General features: G+C 48.7%; 1 protein-coding gene across 1 annotated transcript in view; it reads left to right on the top strand.

Annotated features, from left to right (window-relative positions):
* The window catches only part of ADAMTS8 (ADAM metallopeptidase with thrombospondin type 1 motif 8), a 69,445-nt gene that overhangs the window by 44,282 nt on the left and 6,695 nt on the right, over nucleotides 1-18,468 (top strand). The window contains exons 6-8 of the mRNA XM_088476230.1: nucleotides 8,718-8,901; nucleotides 10,889-11,061; nucleotides 14,202-14,377. Of these exons, the coding sequence (XP_088332356.1) occupies nucleotides 8,718-8,901; nucleotides 10,889-11,061; nucleotides 14,202-14,377 (533 nt within the window). The remainder of the gene's footprint in view (nucleotides 1-8,717; nucleotides 8,902-10,888; nucleotides 11,062-14,201; nucleotides 14,378-18,468) is intronic.

Consider the following 18,468-nt stretch of genomic DNA (forward strand, 5'->3'; position numbering starts at 1 on the left):
AGTGAAAAGTCAGGTTTCGGCTATAATTTATCGCCGATTACGTCATTTTCGCCATTTTCACTTATCCCCATATTCAATTTCAAAGACTTTTCGCAGGTGCGAAAAGTCTTTGTCAAAAAACGGAGATACATTTTCACCATAGAATAGGTGGCGAAAAAAAGTACAGAATTGGGGTTTTGGGGTGCAGACTTTAAAAAGTAAGCTGCAGCCCTTTGAATGTCCCCTAAAAGTTATCTGTGTCAATAAAATTTTAAAAAGTAGCATAGGACACCCAAAAAAAGTGCTTTCGTTTTGGGGGCAAAAAAAAAAAGTTGGGGGACTAACTTAAAAACTAGCAAAATAAATTTAGGGGGGGGGGGTCCCCAAGTATGCTGCAGGTGTTTTCTAGAATGCGGTTGGTTGCGGCAGGTGGATTTGTGAAGAATTTTAAAAGTTCACTTTAGGGACTTCAAAATATGCTTGCAACCATTTTCATGTACCCCACATTTGATGGGACTACATTTGATGGGACCCCAAAAAAATTTGCTAAGTACTATTCTTCACCACCTTTACAAAGACGCTTAAAAGCACCTGCCGACATTGTATAAAAACCCCGAATACCTTTAGCAGGCCAATTCGGGGGTACCCAGAGTGGTCCCCCTTGTCAGACCATCTTTTGGGGGGGGTGACAGGCTGATTTCCCCAAAAGTGACAGGACTTTTCAATACTTACCTTTTCGCGATTCCTAATTGAATACGGGGATAGCGGGCACGCGCCCGATACTTTATCCCCAGGAAAATTGGCGATGATGGCAAAAAGTCCGACCTCGGACTTTTCGCCTCTAATTGAATATGGCCCTATATTGTCCACATTGGCAAGTGTGTACCCACTATGAGTGACCATGCGCGCTCCCACTGGGTCGTTCATCGCATCGACAGATCGAGCCTACATACTGCTCAATCTGTCAACGACCCCATGCTTGTGGATGCGGCTGGTGAAAGAGATTGTGCGGTCGTTTACCAGATCGCACGGTGTCAAATGACGGTACGATATGTCTGCTAAGGCAGAACAGACGTTAGTATCAGGATATGTTTGGAATGGTACAAAATTACTGATATCTATTTGCCACCATTGAGGAATTATACAGAAAATAGTGAAGGTACTGTATAGCATATTTTAGGGGTGTGCACCGGCCACTTTTTGTGTTTTGGTTTTGGATCTGGATCTTTCTTCGTGTTTTGGATCTGGATTGGTTTTGCCAAAACCACCCTTCCGTGTTTTGGGTTCTGGGTTTTGTGTTTTGGATCTGTATTTTTTTAAAAAAAAGCATAAAAACAGCTAAAATCACAGAATTTGTAGGTTTTTCTGCTCCTATGCTATTATTAACCTCAATAACCTTAATTTCCACTCATTTCCAGTCTATTCTGAACACCTCACACCTCACAATAGTGTTTTTATGTCCAAAAGGTTGCACCGAGGTAGCTGGATGACTATGCTAAGCGACACGAGTGGGCGGCACAAACACGTGACCCATCTAGGAGTGACACTGCAGTGGCAGACAGGATGGCAGTTTGAAAAACTAGGCCCCAAACTGTACATAATGCAAAGAAAAAAAAGAGGTGCAAGATGGAATTGTCCTTGGGCCCTCCCACCCACCCTTATGTTGTATAAACAGGACATGCACACTTTAACAAACCAATCATTTCAGCGCCAGGGTCTGCCACACAACTGTGGCTGAAATGATTGGTTCGTTTGGGCCCCCACAAAACAAGCTGGCAATTAATGTGTCCCTGCACAAACTGGCTCTATGGAGGCAAGATGTCATCCTCATCCTCCTCATCCACCGATTCCTCACCCTCTTCAGTGTGTACATCCTCATCCTCACAAAGTATTAACTCGTCCCCACTTGAATCCACCACCACAGGTCCCTCTGTACCTTCTGGAGGCTGGTCTCCCTGGAAGAGCTGATAATTCATTTTGATGAACATCATCTTCTCCACATTCTGTGGAAGCAACCTCCTACGCCTTTCGCTGACAAGGTTCCCGGCTGCACTAAACACTCTTTCGGAGTACACACTGGAGGGGGGGCAACTCAGGTAAAATAGAGCCAGTTTGTACAGGGGCCTCCAAATTGCCTCTTTTTCCTGCCAGTACAGGTATGGACTGTCTGCCATGCCTACTTGGATGCTGTCACCGATGTAATCCTCCACCATTCTGTCAATGGTGACAGTATCATATGCAGTGACAGTAGACATGTCAGAAATTGTTGCCAGGTCCTTCAGTCCGGACCAGATGTCCAAACTTGGTCCTGCCTGCCCTGCATCACCGCCAGCGGGTTGCTTAGGATACCTAAGTTTTTTCCTGGCAGCCCCAGTTGCAGGAGAAAATGAAGAAGGAGCCGTTGACGTGTCACGTTCCGCTTCAGCTGACAGTGTGTTCACCAGCAGGTCTTTGCACCTCTGCAGGCTTGTGTCGGCCGGAAAGAGAGACACCACATAGGCTTTAAACCTAGGATCGAGCACGGTGGCCAAAACGTAGTGGTCTGATTTCAACAGATTGACCACCCTGGAATCCTGGCAAAGCGAATGAAGGGCTTCATCCACAAGTCCCACATGCCGAGCGGAATCGCTCCGTCTTAGCTCCTCCTTCACTTTCTCCAGCTGCTTCTGCAAAAGCCTGATGAGGGGAATGACCTGACTCAAGCTGGCAGTGTCTGAACTGACTTCACGTGTGGCAAGTTCGAAGGGCTGGAGAACCTTGCACAACACGGAAATCATTCTCCACTGCGCTTGAGTCAGGTGCATACCCCCTCCTTTGCCTATGTCATAGGTGGATGTATAGGCTTGTATGGCCTTTTGCTGCTCCTCCATCCTCTGAAGCATATAGAGGGTTGAGTTCCACCGCGTCACAACCTCTTGCTTCAGGTGATGGCGGGGCAGGTTCAAGAGTGTTTGCTGGCGCTCCAGTCTTCGGCACGCAGTCGCTGAATGGCGAAAGTGGCCAGAAATTTTTCGGGCCACCCAAAGCGTCTCCTGCACGCCCCTGTCGCTTTTCAGAAAATTCTGCACCACCAAGTTTATTGTGTGAGCAAAACATGGGACGTGCTGGAATTTGCCCAGATGTAATGCCCGCACAATATTGGTGGCGTTGTCAGATATCACAAATCCCCAGGAGAGTCTAAGTGGGGTAAGCCACTGGGCGATGATTTCCCTCAGTTTCTCTAAGAGGTTGTCGGCGGTGTGCCTCTTACTGAAACCGGTGATAGACAGCGTAGCCTGCCTTGTAACGAGCTGGCGTTTCTGAGATGCTGCTACTGGTGACGCTGCTGCTGTTGCTGCGTAAGGTGATACATCTACCCAGTGGGCTGTCACAGTCATATAGTCCTTAGTCTGCCCTGTTCCACTTGTCCACATGTCCGTGGTTAAGTGGACATTGTGTACAACGGCATTTTTCAGGACACTGAGTACACTTTTTCTGACGTTTCTGTACAGTCTCGGTATCGCCTGCCTAGTGAAGTGGAATCTAGACGGGATTTGGAACCGGGGACACACTACCTCCATCAATTGTCTAAATCCCACTGCACTAATGGCGGATACCGGACGCACGTCTAACACCAACATAGCAGTCAAGGCCTCAGTTATACGTTTTGCTTCAGGATGACTGCTGTCGTACTTCATCCTCCTCGCTAAGGACTGTTGGAGGGTCAATTGTTTAGTAAAAGTAGTGGTGTTCCTACTTCCTCTCTGGGATGATGAACGACTCCCAGCAACAGCAGCAGCAGCAGTAGGCGTAGCAATGCAGGATCCTCCAGAGGAATCCCGGATAGGAGAGTCAGTCATGCCAGTGACATGGCCTGCAGGACTACTTCCGATCCTGACTAAGGAGGAAATTGACGAGGAGGGAGTTGACGGTGTGGTTTGCAGGCGCTTGGATACAACAGGACAACGGGATTTAGGTGTCCCTGGACTGCTTACGGTCTTAGCCAAAGTTTCTGAACTTGACAGTAACTTTTTATGAACGCGCTGCAGGTGCCGTATAAGGGAGGATGTTCCTAGGTGGTTGACGTCCCTACCCCTACTTATTTCACCTTTACATATGGTACATATGGCAAGACAGTTGTTGTCCGGATTTGGATAGAAATATTGCCAGACCAAAGAGGTGGAATGTTTGGTCTTCTGCCCAGGCATGACCGTGATGGTCTTTTTCATCCCACGGACAACAACTGTCTCCCCCGGAGCCTGATTTAAACAAACCACATCACCATCAGAATCCTCCTCGCCAACTTCCTCCTCAGCGCCAGCTACACCAGTATCCTCATCCTGTTGTACTTCAACAGTGACATCTTCAATTTGCATATCAGCAAGTGGACTGTGGGTGCTCCTTTCAGCACTTGCAGGGGGCGTGCAAATGGTGGAAAGAGCCACCTCTTCCCGTCCAGTGCTGGGAAGGTCAGGCATCGCAACCACCACCACACTTGGACTCTCCTTGGGGATTTGTGATATCTTCTTAGAAAGCACAGTTCTTCGCTGTGCTTTTGCCAGCTTAACTCTTTTCATTTTTTTAGTGGGAGGAGGGCTTCCATCGTCATGTGAAGCTGAACCACTAGTCATGAACATACTAGGGATCGACCTTAGCCGTTCCTTGCCACTCCGTGTCGTAAATGGCATATTGGCAAGTTTATGTTTCTCTTCAGCTGATTTAAATGTCTTTTTCAAGGTCATTTTCCTGAACTTTGCCATTTGGGATTGTATGTGCCCTCTACTATGACATTGGGCATCGGCCTTGGCAGACGACGTTGATGGCATGTTATCGTCTATGTCATGACTAGTGGCAGCAGCTTCAGCACTAGGAGGAAGTGGTTCTTGATCTTTCTCTATTTTATTTTTATCGGAGAAAGTTTGGTCCTCCATTTATGTTATATCGATTTGATATATACGTGCGGCTAAACACAGAAAATAATTTTTTTTTTGGTTTGGACTGGAGTGTACTTTGTGGGTTACAGCACCCTTTAACGGTCAAGCCAGCCGGCCCTTTACTTATGACACAGGCGCACGCTTGGCACTACTTTGTTGATGCACGTGCGGCTACTGCGCACACAATTCACAAACACAGAAAATAATTTTTTTTTGGTTTGGACTGGAGTGTACTTTCGGGGGTTACAGCACCCTTAACGGTCAAGCCAGCTGGCCCTTTACTTATGACACAGGCGCACGCTTGGCACTACTTTGTTGATGCACGTGCGGCTACTGCGCACACAATTCACAAACATAGAAAATAATATTTTTTTTGGTTTGGACTGGAGTGTACTTTGGGGGTTACAGCACCCTTTAACGGTCAAGCCAGCCGGCCCTTTACTTATGACACAGGCGCACGCTTGGCACTACTTTGTTGATGCACGTGCGGCTACTGCGCACACAATTCACAAACACAGAAAATAATATTTTTTTTGGTTTGGACTGGAGTGTACTTTGGGGGTTACAGCACCCTTTAACGGTCAAGCCAGCCGGCCCTTTACTTATGGCACAGGCGCACGCTTGGCACTACTTTGTTGATGCACGTGCGGCTACTGCGCACACAATTCACAAACACAGAAAATAATTTTTTTTTGGTTTGGACTGGAGTGTACTTTCGGGGGTTACAGCACCCTTTAACGGTCAAGCCAGCCGGCCCTTTACTTATGACACAGGCGCACGCTTGGCACTACTTTGTTGATGCACGTGCGGCTACTGCGCACACAATTCACAAACACAGAAAATAATATTTTTTTTGGTTTGGACTGGAGTGTACTTTCGGGGGTTACAGCACCCTTAACGGTCAAGCCAGCCGGCCCTTTACTTATGACACAGGCGCACGCTTGGCACTACTTTGTTGATGCACGTGCGGCTACTGCGCACACAATTCACAAACACAGAAAATAATTTTTTTTTGGTTTGGACTGGAGTGTACTTTCGGGGGTTACAGCACCCTTTAACGGTCAAGCCAGCCGGCCCTTTACTTATGACACAGGCGCACGCTTGGCACTACTTTGTTGATGCACGTGCGGCTACTGCGCACACAATTCACAAACACAGAAAATAATTTTTTTTTTGGTTTGGACTGGAGTGTACTTTCGGGGGTTACAGCACCCTTAACGGTCAAGCCAGCCGGCCCTTTACTTATGACACAGGCGCACGCTTGGCACTACTTTGTTGATGCACGTGCGGCTACTGCGCACACAATTCACAAACACAGAAAATAATTTTTTTTTGGTTTGGACTGGAGTGTACTTTCGGGGGTTACAGCACCCTTTAACGGTCAAGCCAGCCGGCCCTTTACTTATGACACAGGCGCACGCTTGGCACTACTTTGTTGATGCACGTGCAGCTACTGCGCACACAATTCACAAACACAGAAAATAATTTTTTTTTTTGTTTGGACTAGAGTGTACTTTGGGGGTTACAGCACCCTTTAACGGTCAAGCCAGCCGGCCCTTTACTTATGACACAGGCGCACGCTTGGCACTACTTTGTTGATGCACGTGCGGCTACTGCGCACACAATTCACAAACACAGAAAATAATTTTTTTTTTGGTTTGGACTGGAGTGTACTTTCGGGGGTTACAGCACCCTTAACGGTCAAGCCAGCCGGCCCTTTACTTATGACACAGGTGCACGCTTGGCACTACTTTGTTGATGCACGTGCGGCTACTGCGCACACAATTCACAAACACAGAAAATAATTTTTTTTTTGGTTTGGACTGGAGTGTACTTTCGGGGGTTACAGCACCCTTAACGGTCAAGCCAGCCGGCCCTTTACTTATGACACAGGCGCACGCTTGGCACTACTTTGTTGATGCACGTGCGGCTACTGCGCACACAATTCACAAACACAGAAAATAATTTTTTTTTGGTTTGGACTGGAGTGTACTTTCGGGGGTTACAGCACCCTTAACGGTCAAGCCAGCCGGCCCTTTACTTATGACACAGGCGCACGCTTGGCACTACTTTGTTGATGCACGTGCGGCTACTGCGCACACAATTCACAAACACAGAAAATAATTTTTTTTTTGGTTTGGACTGGAGTGTACTTTCGGGGGTTACAGCACCCTTAACGGTCAAGCCAGCCGGCCCTTTACTTATGACACAGGCGCACGCTTGGCACTACTTTGTTGATGCACGTGCGGCTACTGCGCACACAATTCACAAACACAGAAAATAATTTTTTTTTGGTTTGGACTGGAGTGTACTTTCGGGGGTTACAGCACCCTTTAACGGTCAAGCCAGCCGGCCCTTTACTTATGACACAGGCGCACGCTTGGCACTACTTTGTTGATGCACGTGCGGCTACTGCGCACACAATTCACAAACACAGAAAATAATTTTTTTTTTGGTTTGCACTGGAGTGTACTTTCGGGGGTTACAGCACCCTTAACGGTCAAGCCAGCCGGCCCTTTACTTATGACACAGGCGCACGCTTGGCACTACTGTGTTGATGCACGTGCGGCTACTGCGCACACAATTCACAAACACAGAAAATAATTTTTTTTTTGGTTTGGACTGGAGTGTACTTTCGGGGGTTACAGCACCCTTAACGGTCAAGCCAGCCGGCCCTTTACTTATGACACAGGCGCACGCTTGGCACTACTTTGTTGATGCACGTGCGGCTACTGCGCACACAATTCACAAACACAGAAAATAATTTTTTTTTTGGTTTGGACTGGAGTGTACTTTCGGGGGTTACAGCACCCTTAACGGTCAAGCCAGCCGGCCCTTTACTTATGACACAGGCGCACGCTTGGCACTACTTTGTTGATGCACGTGCGGCTACTGCGCACACAATTCACAAACACAGAAAATAATTTTTTTTTGGTTTGGACTGGAGTGTACTTTCGGGGGTTACAGCACCCTTTAACGGTCAAGCCAGCCGGCCCTTTACTTATGACACAGGCGCACGCTTGGCACTACTTTGTTGATGCACGTGCGGCTACTGCGCACACAATTCACAAACACAGAAAATATATTATATTTTTAGCACTTGGGGGGAGCACCCCTGATGGACAGAGCACCCCCTGGACAACACTACAGCACCTCTTTAGGACTGGGACACTGCACAGGACTTTGGAGTGGACACAGCCCCTATGGAGAACTGACTGCACAACACAGTCCAGCCAGCCCCTATGGACTTTGAAGTAGTGGACACAGCCCCTATTAACAACAGCAGCACAGCACAACACAGCCAGCCCCTATGGACTTTGAAGTAGTGGACAACAGCAGCACTACACTACACTACACAGCCCTAACTCCCACCCTCCCTCTTCACTGTCCACAGCCGAGTGAGAAAATGGCGCCGACGTGGGTACCTTATATAGGATCCAAAACCCGCGAGACTCGGAAGGCGGGAAGATGACGTTTTGCCTCGATTTCAGAATCCGAGTCAGGCGGGAAAAGTCGAGCCTGACTCGGATCGGACTCGGATCGGGGGGGCTCGGGGGGGTTCGGATTTCAGAAATCCGAACCCGCTCACCCCTAGCATATTTGTATAGTGTATAGTGCATCTAGGTGTTCCATACAATGCTCGGATTCTATACATTGCTTGTAAAATATACAGAAAACGGTATCAACCAATGATCCATTGACTCATGGTAGATACTAATGTTTATTAAATGAATATGTGGCTAAACAAACATAATGGAGTTATAATTATATTGTACACCACTCCTTTACATGTCAGCATCAAGACCTGTAATCTGTGTCTACCAGGTGCCCGTAGATGGAAACTGGGGCAGTTGGGGCTCATGGGGCGAGTGCTCGCGAAGCTGTGGTGGAGGGGTTCGATTTTCCTATCGAGAGTGTAATGACCCTGAGCCTGAGAATGAAGGGAAGTACTGTCAAGGCCAGAGAGCCATCTATGAGTCCTGTAACACCCAGGAGTGTCCACTACAAGGTATGTATAAAAAAAACGGTGCCTTTGTTGTGGACCCTAATGTACCACAAACACTACCCAATGAAGACACTTTTTTTAATGTGTCTCTATCAGTTATGTTTAAAGGGACATCTGTAATATAAAGCTGAAGAGTGATAAAAATGATGTCATCAGGTTGGCATGTAATGACAGTTGGTGTCAACTCTGACCTCTCACAAGTGTCAGTGATGTTTCTTCTAGATCGGGCCTGGCTAACCTGTGTCTCTCTAGCTGTTGTAAAACTACAAGTCCCAGCATGCTTTACCAGCTTTTCAGTGGAAGGATATGCTGGGACTTGTAGTTTCACAACAGCTGGAGAGCCACATGTTGGCCAGAGCTATTCTACACAATCTCAGAATAACACACATCTACAGTCTCCAGACACTTCTGTTATTAATCCGCATACTTACTTATCACACACTGTACCACCTCCTGATAAAAACTCAAGCCCTACCGATAACCACACAATCACAACATCACAGCATTATCCAGAAACAAAAATAAGTATAACAGTGTAGAAGAAAGGAAAAAGGAGCACTGGCATCAGGGGCATATCTATAATGGGTGCAGAGTATGCGGGGCACGCGGGCCCCTGGGTCCAAAGGGGCCCCACACAGCACACCCTGCACCCATAATATTAATTACCTCTCCGGAGTCCCACGTCGGCGGGGGTCCGGCGCTGTAAAAATGACTGGAAAATGGCTGCCGTGGCCATTTTCCCATCGTATGCGCAGTACAGGGAAAATGGCCGCCGCGGCCATTTTCCCTGTGACCTGTGCATACTCTATAGACTCTGGGCTCACTCTAGTGTGCCGGCCGCCAGAGAGAGAGGAGGGGGCCCGTGTGCAGTCTCTGACACGGGCCCCCTCCTCTCTAGAAACGCCCCTGACTGGCATGCACAGGCCACATACAGAGAGAAAAAAACACTGTGTAGAGGAGTCCCAAAAACTACAATAGTGAGATGAAAAGGAAAAAGGTAACGCTAAGGGCAATCTATATAATAGCATCAAGTGCTCCTAAGACAGATGAGGGGGAGAAGAGAGTTATGCTGGGAACACACTAAACAGATATAGCTGCAGATGATGGTTGTTCGTACACACTGAACAACTATCATCTGTGTCCAGTGTGTAGGAGGGGGCATGTCCCGCTGGCCAGGGGGCGGGGAAGGGGAGTGTCCACCCCTTCCTAACGGCTGCCGCTGCAGACCGCCCGTATACAGATATGTCTGTGAACGACGTCGTTCGGGTTGCAGGAGAATTACCCACTATAGAGTAGGCAAGTACAGTATGTATACCACTCAGAATTATATGCAAACTCCTCTTTCTCCCCTACAAAGCTTCTCCACCTCACCACTTCCCCCTACATTCCCAGCCTCACGTACTCCCTCCAGTCCTCTGCCCTCTGATAATGATTTCTCTCCTCCCTAGTCACCAATTCCTTCTCTCACATTGAGGGTTTCTCCCGGGCTGCTCCTAACCCCTGAAATGCTCTCTCTCCCTCCATTAGACTCTCCTCCAGCCTCCCAGCTAATGTAGCAATGTATATTATCCTTGTCCTCATCCTGTATTGTATTGTACTGAAAGTCACTGGTCAACCTGGTTTATGTACTTTGTAAGGCGCTGCGGAACACTTGATAATAATAATAAAATGGAGATGCACAATGTATTTGAAGATCACCAGTTGTACCCTCTCTTCCAAGACAGAACACAAAAGTGACCTGAGCCCGACAGTAAAACTAACAGTAATTTATGGCAATCCTCAGAAAATCACTCTTGTGGCCAAGTCCTCTGACCACCCACAAATCATATTCAGCATCACTAAACCTGGTGAATCATACTGAATGGCCCTATTGGGCAGTAGCTGACACACGCACAGACCTGACCACCCCCTCACTCAGCTGATCTGCGCTCAGTGTCCTATTCGGGTTTTCACGTCTTGTTTTACAGTTTTATTTAATTCTGATTTCTAGAGAAGAGTTTCCGAGAAGTTCAGTGTGAAAAATACAACACCTATAACTACACTGACCGGCACGGGAACCTCATTGAGTGGATACCGAAATTCTCAGGTGTGTCTCCCCGGGATCGCTGCAAGCTAATGTGCCGGGCACGAGGGGGCAGTGAATTCAAAGTCTTCCAGTCAAAGGTGAGCCTTCACTTGTGCTAAGGAGTCTAACTTGCTGTAAATATAAGCGTGCACCTCTCTCCAAAGCCGTATAATGCTGCTGACCAACTTTCCACTTCATTTAATATGGAAGTTACAGTACATGGGCTGAAATAATTAACTGGGATGTAGTTTCCCGACCGTGAAATCCCAGCATGGGACTAATGATAGGCGCCTAAATATCTCCGCCTATTATCAGACCCACACCGAAATCCCAACGCCCGGCATACCAATCGTAGGTAAGCCGGGCGTCGGGAGCGCTTAGCTGCGGAGGGAGAGGGTTAGGATTAGGGACTCCCTTAGCGTTAGGCACCCCCCCCCCCCCCGGGAGGGTTAGGGTTAGGCTAGGGGAAGGGGGGAGTTAGGGTCAGACACCACCGGGGGGAAGTTAGGTTTAGACGCCCCCCGGGAGGGTTAGGTTTAGGGTGCGGAGAGGGGAGGTTAGGTTTAGGCACCCCTGGGGGGAGGTCAGGGTTAGGCACTAGGGGGGAGGTTAGGGTTAGGCACTAGGGGGAAGGTTAGGGTTAGGCACCCCTAAGGGAGGGTTAGGGGGGAGAGGGGAGGGTTAGGGGTGTTACATAGTCGGAATCTTCAGCTGCCGGCCTTCCGGCGTCTGCATTTCATCCGCAGGGCTTAGGTCCGGCGGTGATTCATACCGATTCCAATTAACTGATGTTAGGAAAAACACCCAGATGACTGCAATACTAAATAAAGTGGTTGCTCAGGGGGTGTAGTCTCCTATGTCCCAGCTAACATTAGTAACATTATGTATAGTATATGTGTAGTGTTCATTAATATGCTGAGATCTGTGACCTATAGGGGTCTAAGCGCTAAGCCCTGGAGAGAGATAAAGTACCAACCAATCAGCTCCTGTCTCTTTTCAAACACAGCCTGTAACATGACAGTTAGGAGCTGATTGGTTGGTACTTTATCTCTCTCCAGGGCTTAGTACATTTCCCCCATAGTGTGGTATGACATTCAGTTAACATTCAGATGGTCGACAGGTTCTGAATGTCGACATGGCCATTAGGTCGACAACCAATATGTCTACATACAGTTAGGTCAACATGGGTAAAATGTTGTTCAGAATGTCGATATTTAACATGTTGGAATATGGTTTTTTGCTTATTTTAGACTTAAAAATATGTCAACATTGCGAAAGTGTTGACATTTTAACCATGTTGACCTAACTGTATGAGGACATATTGGTTGTCGACCTAGCGTCCATGTCGATGTTGACCTTCTGAATGTCGACTAGCTGACCGGAAAGTGATCCATACAGTCTTTATGGTGTCAGGTGACATATTTGTATCTAATTATAATTATGTACTTGTCTAGTGTCACTTTATTACACAGAACTTTCCAGGGAATTCTGAATCATTCATATCAGTCCCTGCCCCATTGGAGTGTATCCAGCATGTAGGATGATACACTGCAGATGTTCTCCTTGGGGCCCGTTCAGACAAGTGCTTATTGAGCATTTACTAAGGATTTGCTCAGACAATATCCCAGATAGACCTGTGGGGCTGATTCACTACGGATCGCAACTGCGATTGCAATAGTGATTACGCACGCAGTTCAACTGCGATAGTATGCTAATCCATTGCGATCGCGACTCCATTGCCGCAGCACAACATAAGGATGCCCACTTTACCTTACACACATCCGTAATCCTTAGCAAGACTGTGAATTCATCGGTAACAGTGAGTACCATCGCAGCCTCACGCACACTTGCACAAGCTCTGACCTTACTCAGGAATTGCTAACTTCATCGCACGCTGTGAGTACTCAGGCTGTTTATGGCACCACAGTGGCTAATTTATGCCCGCCCCTGTAATAGCGTTCGAACGCACTGACACGACTGCGTTTTGCCGACCATGCCCCCCCCCCACCCAAACGGCACTTCCTGTCAATCACTCTGCAATGTGTCTGCGTAGCTGCGTAGCCACTACGATCGGGACTGAGATTCGCGCACGCGCACTGCGGCGCATATGCATGCGCAGATCACAACAATCGGCCGATTGTGTGCGTAATTGCCGTTGCGATCGGTAGTGGATCAGACCCAGTGTGAGAAGACTGCATTAGGCGTCTTCTATCCTTGTGTCTTTAGCCCCCTCCTGTCCAGGTGAACAGCGGTAGAAGCTGCAGGTCAGACTCTAATTTTGGAATATTGCGCATTCCGCTATTTGTGGCTGTCCAGCAATTTGCAAATTATATATCCTTTATTACCACTTATGCTCACTACTGTACAACTTGTATTCCCACATCCTGGGATAAACATCACTTGCCAGATGACCCAATCTCATGTAATAATCTGCATTAGTGTACACAGTGGGCCTGAGTCAGACGGATGGAATTGCAAAGCCGCACACAAGCTGATTTGCAATTCCGTCCATCTTAATACAAATGTAGAAGTAAGTGTCAGACACATCCTTGCTGCATTTGTGAGCACCATTGCGACAGATAGTCACGATGGTTGCTCCCTTAGTCAGGCGAGCTGAAACTTCCCGTAGCCCGAGCAGGTGTTAGTCACTTAAGAGGCCAGCAATTTGCCTCTACCGACGCAGACTCTGGCCTCGTCCCTCCCGGACCACTGGGTGACACGCCCCCTTTTCTGGGACGGTGACCAGCCACGCCCCCCAATTGCTGCGGCTTGGGGTGGCTGTGAGCGTAATCGCGGGGCCCGTTCACCTAACCATCGGAGATGTAAGTTCATCATCTCTCAATGAGGTCGGTGACTGCTCCATTGACATCATATTACACTATTACAAATAAAATAGCTAAGTACATACAGATAAAGCACAGGTGCAAACAGTGGAGACTGATCAAAACCCTACAACAACATCTGGAAACCATAAACACAACACATATAGCCCAGCAAGTGGAACATTTTGCAGACCTTGTTCCACTCACGTAAATGCTCTGCAATGTGTCAAGTTCAATTATACAAAAATGTCCTGCTCACATCAGCCTGACCGTGCCATCTATAAGGCTAGACTCATTGACATATCTGCTGGGGAGACAGATTATTAATACATAAACCCATGAAAGCCCACGTTGTAATGCACTGATAACCCTCATGACTGTTATTGGCTTTGTCTCTCCCTTGCTCTCGCTGGAAGGTGGTGGATGGTACTCTGTGCGGGCCGGAAAGTCTGTCTGTGTGTGTGCAGGGTCAGTGCGTCAAAGCTGGCTGTGATCACATACTGCATTCTTCCAATAAACTGGACAAGTGCGGTGTGTGCGGAGGAGATGGACTGAGCTGCAGGAAGATATCTGGATCACTCAACAAGTCTAAGTAAGTCATTAGGTGTCCTTCTATGGCTGTATACAGTCAGCAGCACCATACTGTAAGCCTCATATTGTATGTACAGTATATAGTGGAATAACTGCATAACACAGGTATTTGTCAGTAGTGGGATATGCTCCAACATCACACCCTTTATAAGTATAGTCTGGTTTATTTGTATAACGCCACCATTTTAGACAAGATTCAGAAAACATTTACAGGCATATTTATCAATTTTATTTTATTAAAATAATGTAAAATGGGTGTTTTCATGAGTTGGGTAAAGGATCCCGGCGTTCAGGATCCCGATGCTGGCACCCCGACAAGGTAAGGATCCCAACACTTTGTTGGTTGGTATCCTAACCCTCCCCCTCTCCCTACCCTAACCCTTCCTCCCTCCCCGGTGCCTAACCCTACCCTCCCCCCCAGTGCCTAAACCTAACCCTCTCCCTCTATCTACCCTAACCCTCCCTCCCTGGTGCCTAACCCTACCCTCCCCCAGTGCCTAAACCTAACCCTCCCACCTCTCCCTACCCTAAGCCTCCCTCCCCGGTGCCTAACCCTACCCTCCCCCCAGTGCCTAAACCTAACCTTCCCCTCTCCCAACCCCAGGGGCGTATCTACCCATTGGCCAGGATGGCACTCGCCAGGGGCGCCGTCCAAAGAGGGAGCGCCGTCCGGCAGTGCCACCAGCAGCTAATGTGTGGACTACCTCAGGGGCTTGGGCCACAAGTGTAGGGCAGACTGCAGTGAGAGCGGTCTGCCCTACACAGAAACAAGCACACAGCCATCAGTGGCAGTTGTGTGTTTGTTTATAGCAGACAGCCAATGAGAGTCAGACAGACTCTCATTGGCTGCTGCATCGTCCACGGAGGGAGCCGGCTGGAGCTCACTCATGAGCTCCGCCTTCTGGCTCCCCCTGCAGCGGGAGATGGGAGAGACGTCATGACGTCTCTCCCATCCCATAGTGCAGAGTGAGAGCGGGCCCCGGAGGAGTGGACAGCGGCGGACGTTGGCAGGAGCGGGGATCAGGTAAGTTGCTTTTTTTTTCTGTGTGTTTTTTTTTCTGGTACAGCAGATGGGGTGAGTGTGGCTACTAGGGGGCACTGTATAGGAGTAGCCGCTACTGGGGGCACTTTATGGGGGTGGTGGCTGCTACTTGGGGCACTGTATAGGGGGGCCACTACTGGGGGCACGTTATGGGGGGATGGCCTCTACAAGGGGCACTGTATAGGGGGGACTACTACTGGGGGCAATGCGTAAGGGGGACCACTACTGTGGGCACTGTATAGAGGGGACACTTCCTGAAATTATGGAGGGGGGGGCGCCAGTCCATTACCTTGCCAGGGGCGCTCGGTTCCCTAGATACACCCCTGCCCAACCCTAACCTGAACCCTCCCTCCCCAGTCCCTAACCCTACCCCCCAAGAGCCTAAACCTAACCCTCCCCCTCTCCCTACCCTAACCCTCCCTCCCCGGTACCTAACCCTACCCTCCCCCCAGTGCCTAAACCTAACCTCCCCCTCTCCGCGCCCTAAACCTAATCCTCCCTACTTAGGGCCTAACCCTAAATCTTCCCCTAGTGCCTCCTCCTAACCCTCCCTCCAACACCACTACTTACCTTCAGGATTCTGGCAGCCGGGATTCCAAGTGTCAGGATTCCGGCGTTGGCATTCTGACCGCCGTAATCCCAGCGGTCGGGATATTGACCACATCCCATTTTCACACCCTTTTCACATTAGTTTAGTATCACTTAATTGAGTTAAAGGGCTTTTGGAGCAGTTTTCGGATAAAAAACTACTCCAAGCCCTTAAGCACTTAACTGACGATTTTTTTCTGGCAAAACCGGTCAGAAATTGCCGGGTCCGCAGGAGAGTCCGGGGTGCACATATGTAAAACTGACTTCCTCTTTAAAAACACAGCGGGGTGGTTGCACCTTGTCAGCTGAAGCATAGTTGGCTGCGTTCGCATCCCATGCGACCACATCAGTTAAGTGGTTAAATTTGCATCATTTTAGTAAGCAGATTGCATTTCCCTTATCTGTAATGGGAAATGTTATCTGCTCAAGTTTAGTCAAATAAAAGTGTAAAAAAATAACTGGGGGAGCCCTGCAATAATAACGTCACCTGGAGATGTTGGTTTTAGAGCCTTCCCCTGATTCACCGACTCCTGCTCTGCTCTGACATGCAGAGCAGAAATGGGAGCCTGCTCCTGTGATCAGCCTTGTGTGTCTAAATAGGCCACAGGCTGATCACAGTGGAAAGAAAGACACTATTTAAAATAGAAGAAAAAAATAACACTTACCTGCAACCAGTGATCGGTGATCCGGTGAGCTCCACTATGGCTCCAGTCAGCTGATTGCCCGGGCTTCTGCTCTGTAAATCCAGAGCAGCTGACCGGAGTCACAAAGGAGTTCACCGGATCACCGGTCCATGGATGCAGGAAAGTGTTAGCTTAGTGGGGGAGAGGGGGGTAAAGATTGTGGGGAGGAGGGGGGGAATCTTGTGCAAGCTCTGTCCCTGCATGTGATATTTGATACATTCTTGCAATGTATTCAATTATTGCATTACGATTTTGGGTGCATTTATCACATCCCATCCGCATCTGAGATGCAGAATGTGATAAATATGCCCCTTAGTATTCACATCAGTCCTTTCCCCATTGCATCTCCCATTACAATAAATTCTCCACCACAAACTCACTATGGTCAATTCTGTCAGACGCCAATGAACCTGTACCAGTATGTTATCATTGTTTTTCTATTCACTTCACACTTGTATTCATTTTTTGTTTATCTATGGCGTGCTTGAGGTGATTTTCATATCTAGATGTGTTTTCCTGTTTGAGTATCTAAAGTCACACAGACAAGCAGATAGGGCAACTTGGTGTCTCCGTCCTTAAATGTTTAGCACCTCCCTGCAATGTATGCATATGTAATATATGTACTCAACTAATCGGGAACCAGAGGATCTCCACCTCTTCTGAAGCTGCGTCCCAGCATACTGTACCATTCAATCTGTCTGGCAGAAAATGTAGTTCTGCAACATAGATAGAGAGGTCTAAACAGCACTGTCAAGGTCGCTGTCCTCAATATAAACGTGTTTGACCTAGACACAAGGAAATACACATAGTTACTATACTGTATATACTGAGAAAACAGTCAAACAAATGTCAAAAATTCCTACCAATGGAGAAAACCCGGGACACTCCACTAATAATACCCCTTTTCCACCAAAATTCCGGGTCTGACCGGGAGTTGGAACAGTGGGGGTCATTCAGACCCGCTCGTGAGCGGCAGGACGCTCGCAAGCGGGTCGATGTTCCCCATTGTGTATGCGCACGACGGAGGGAGCTCCGTCGTGCGCATGCGCGAGACCCGACGAGCGACGGGCTTGCCATCGCTCCGGGTCTCACACCAAAGGGGGCGTGCTGTCGATGTTGATTGACAGCACGCCCCCTTTGGTGGGCGTGCCAGGGGCGTGCCTGCCAGACGGAGGCGTTCCCATGGGAACACCTACCGTCTGAAGCCGGCCCAACTGATAGAGCCAAAATCACTCCAGGGCTTGCGGCAGGGAGACCCTACCGCAGGGTCTCCGTCGCAAGTCCGATGGTCATGATGGTCAAGACCATCGCGACCATCTTTTTGGCCGCTCGCATATGCTGTGGAGGCCGCTCCATTTTCATGGAGGAGGGCCCTGATTCAGAGCGAGCGCTCTGGTCAGAGCGTTCAGCTCTGAATCAGGCCCAGAGTTCCTATCCGGATCAGACCCGGAATTTAGTCGGCGCCGACTCGCGATATTCCTGAGTCGGCGCCGCTCACACCGGAGTCGGGTCTGCATAGACCCGGCTTTCCCGGCATGAAAGAGGACGCTTGGAGATGATGTCATCTCCAAGCGCCACTGAAGGCGGTCCAATCGGCCGACTAGCAGCGCACTCCCGGTCATCGTGACCCGGAGTGTGCTGTTCTAACAGCAGGGTTTCACGGGTTACGCCCGTGTTAAACCCTGCTATTTACCTGGGTTGGATTGCCGGGTGACTCGACCCGGCGATCCAACCCTCTCCCCTTTTACACCAGGGAGCTGCACGGGTTAACCCTGCAAT

This window comes from Taudactylus pleione, unplaced genomic scaffold (genome assembly GCF_031769625.1).
Source record: "Taudactylus pleione unplaced genomic scaffold, aTauple2 ptg000185l, whole genome shotgun sequence".
Lineage (NCBI taxonomy): Eukaryota > Metazoa > Chordata > Amphibia > Anura > Myobatrachidae > Taudactylus > Taudactylus pleione.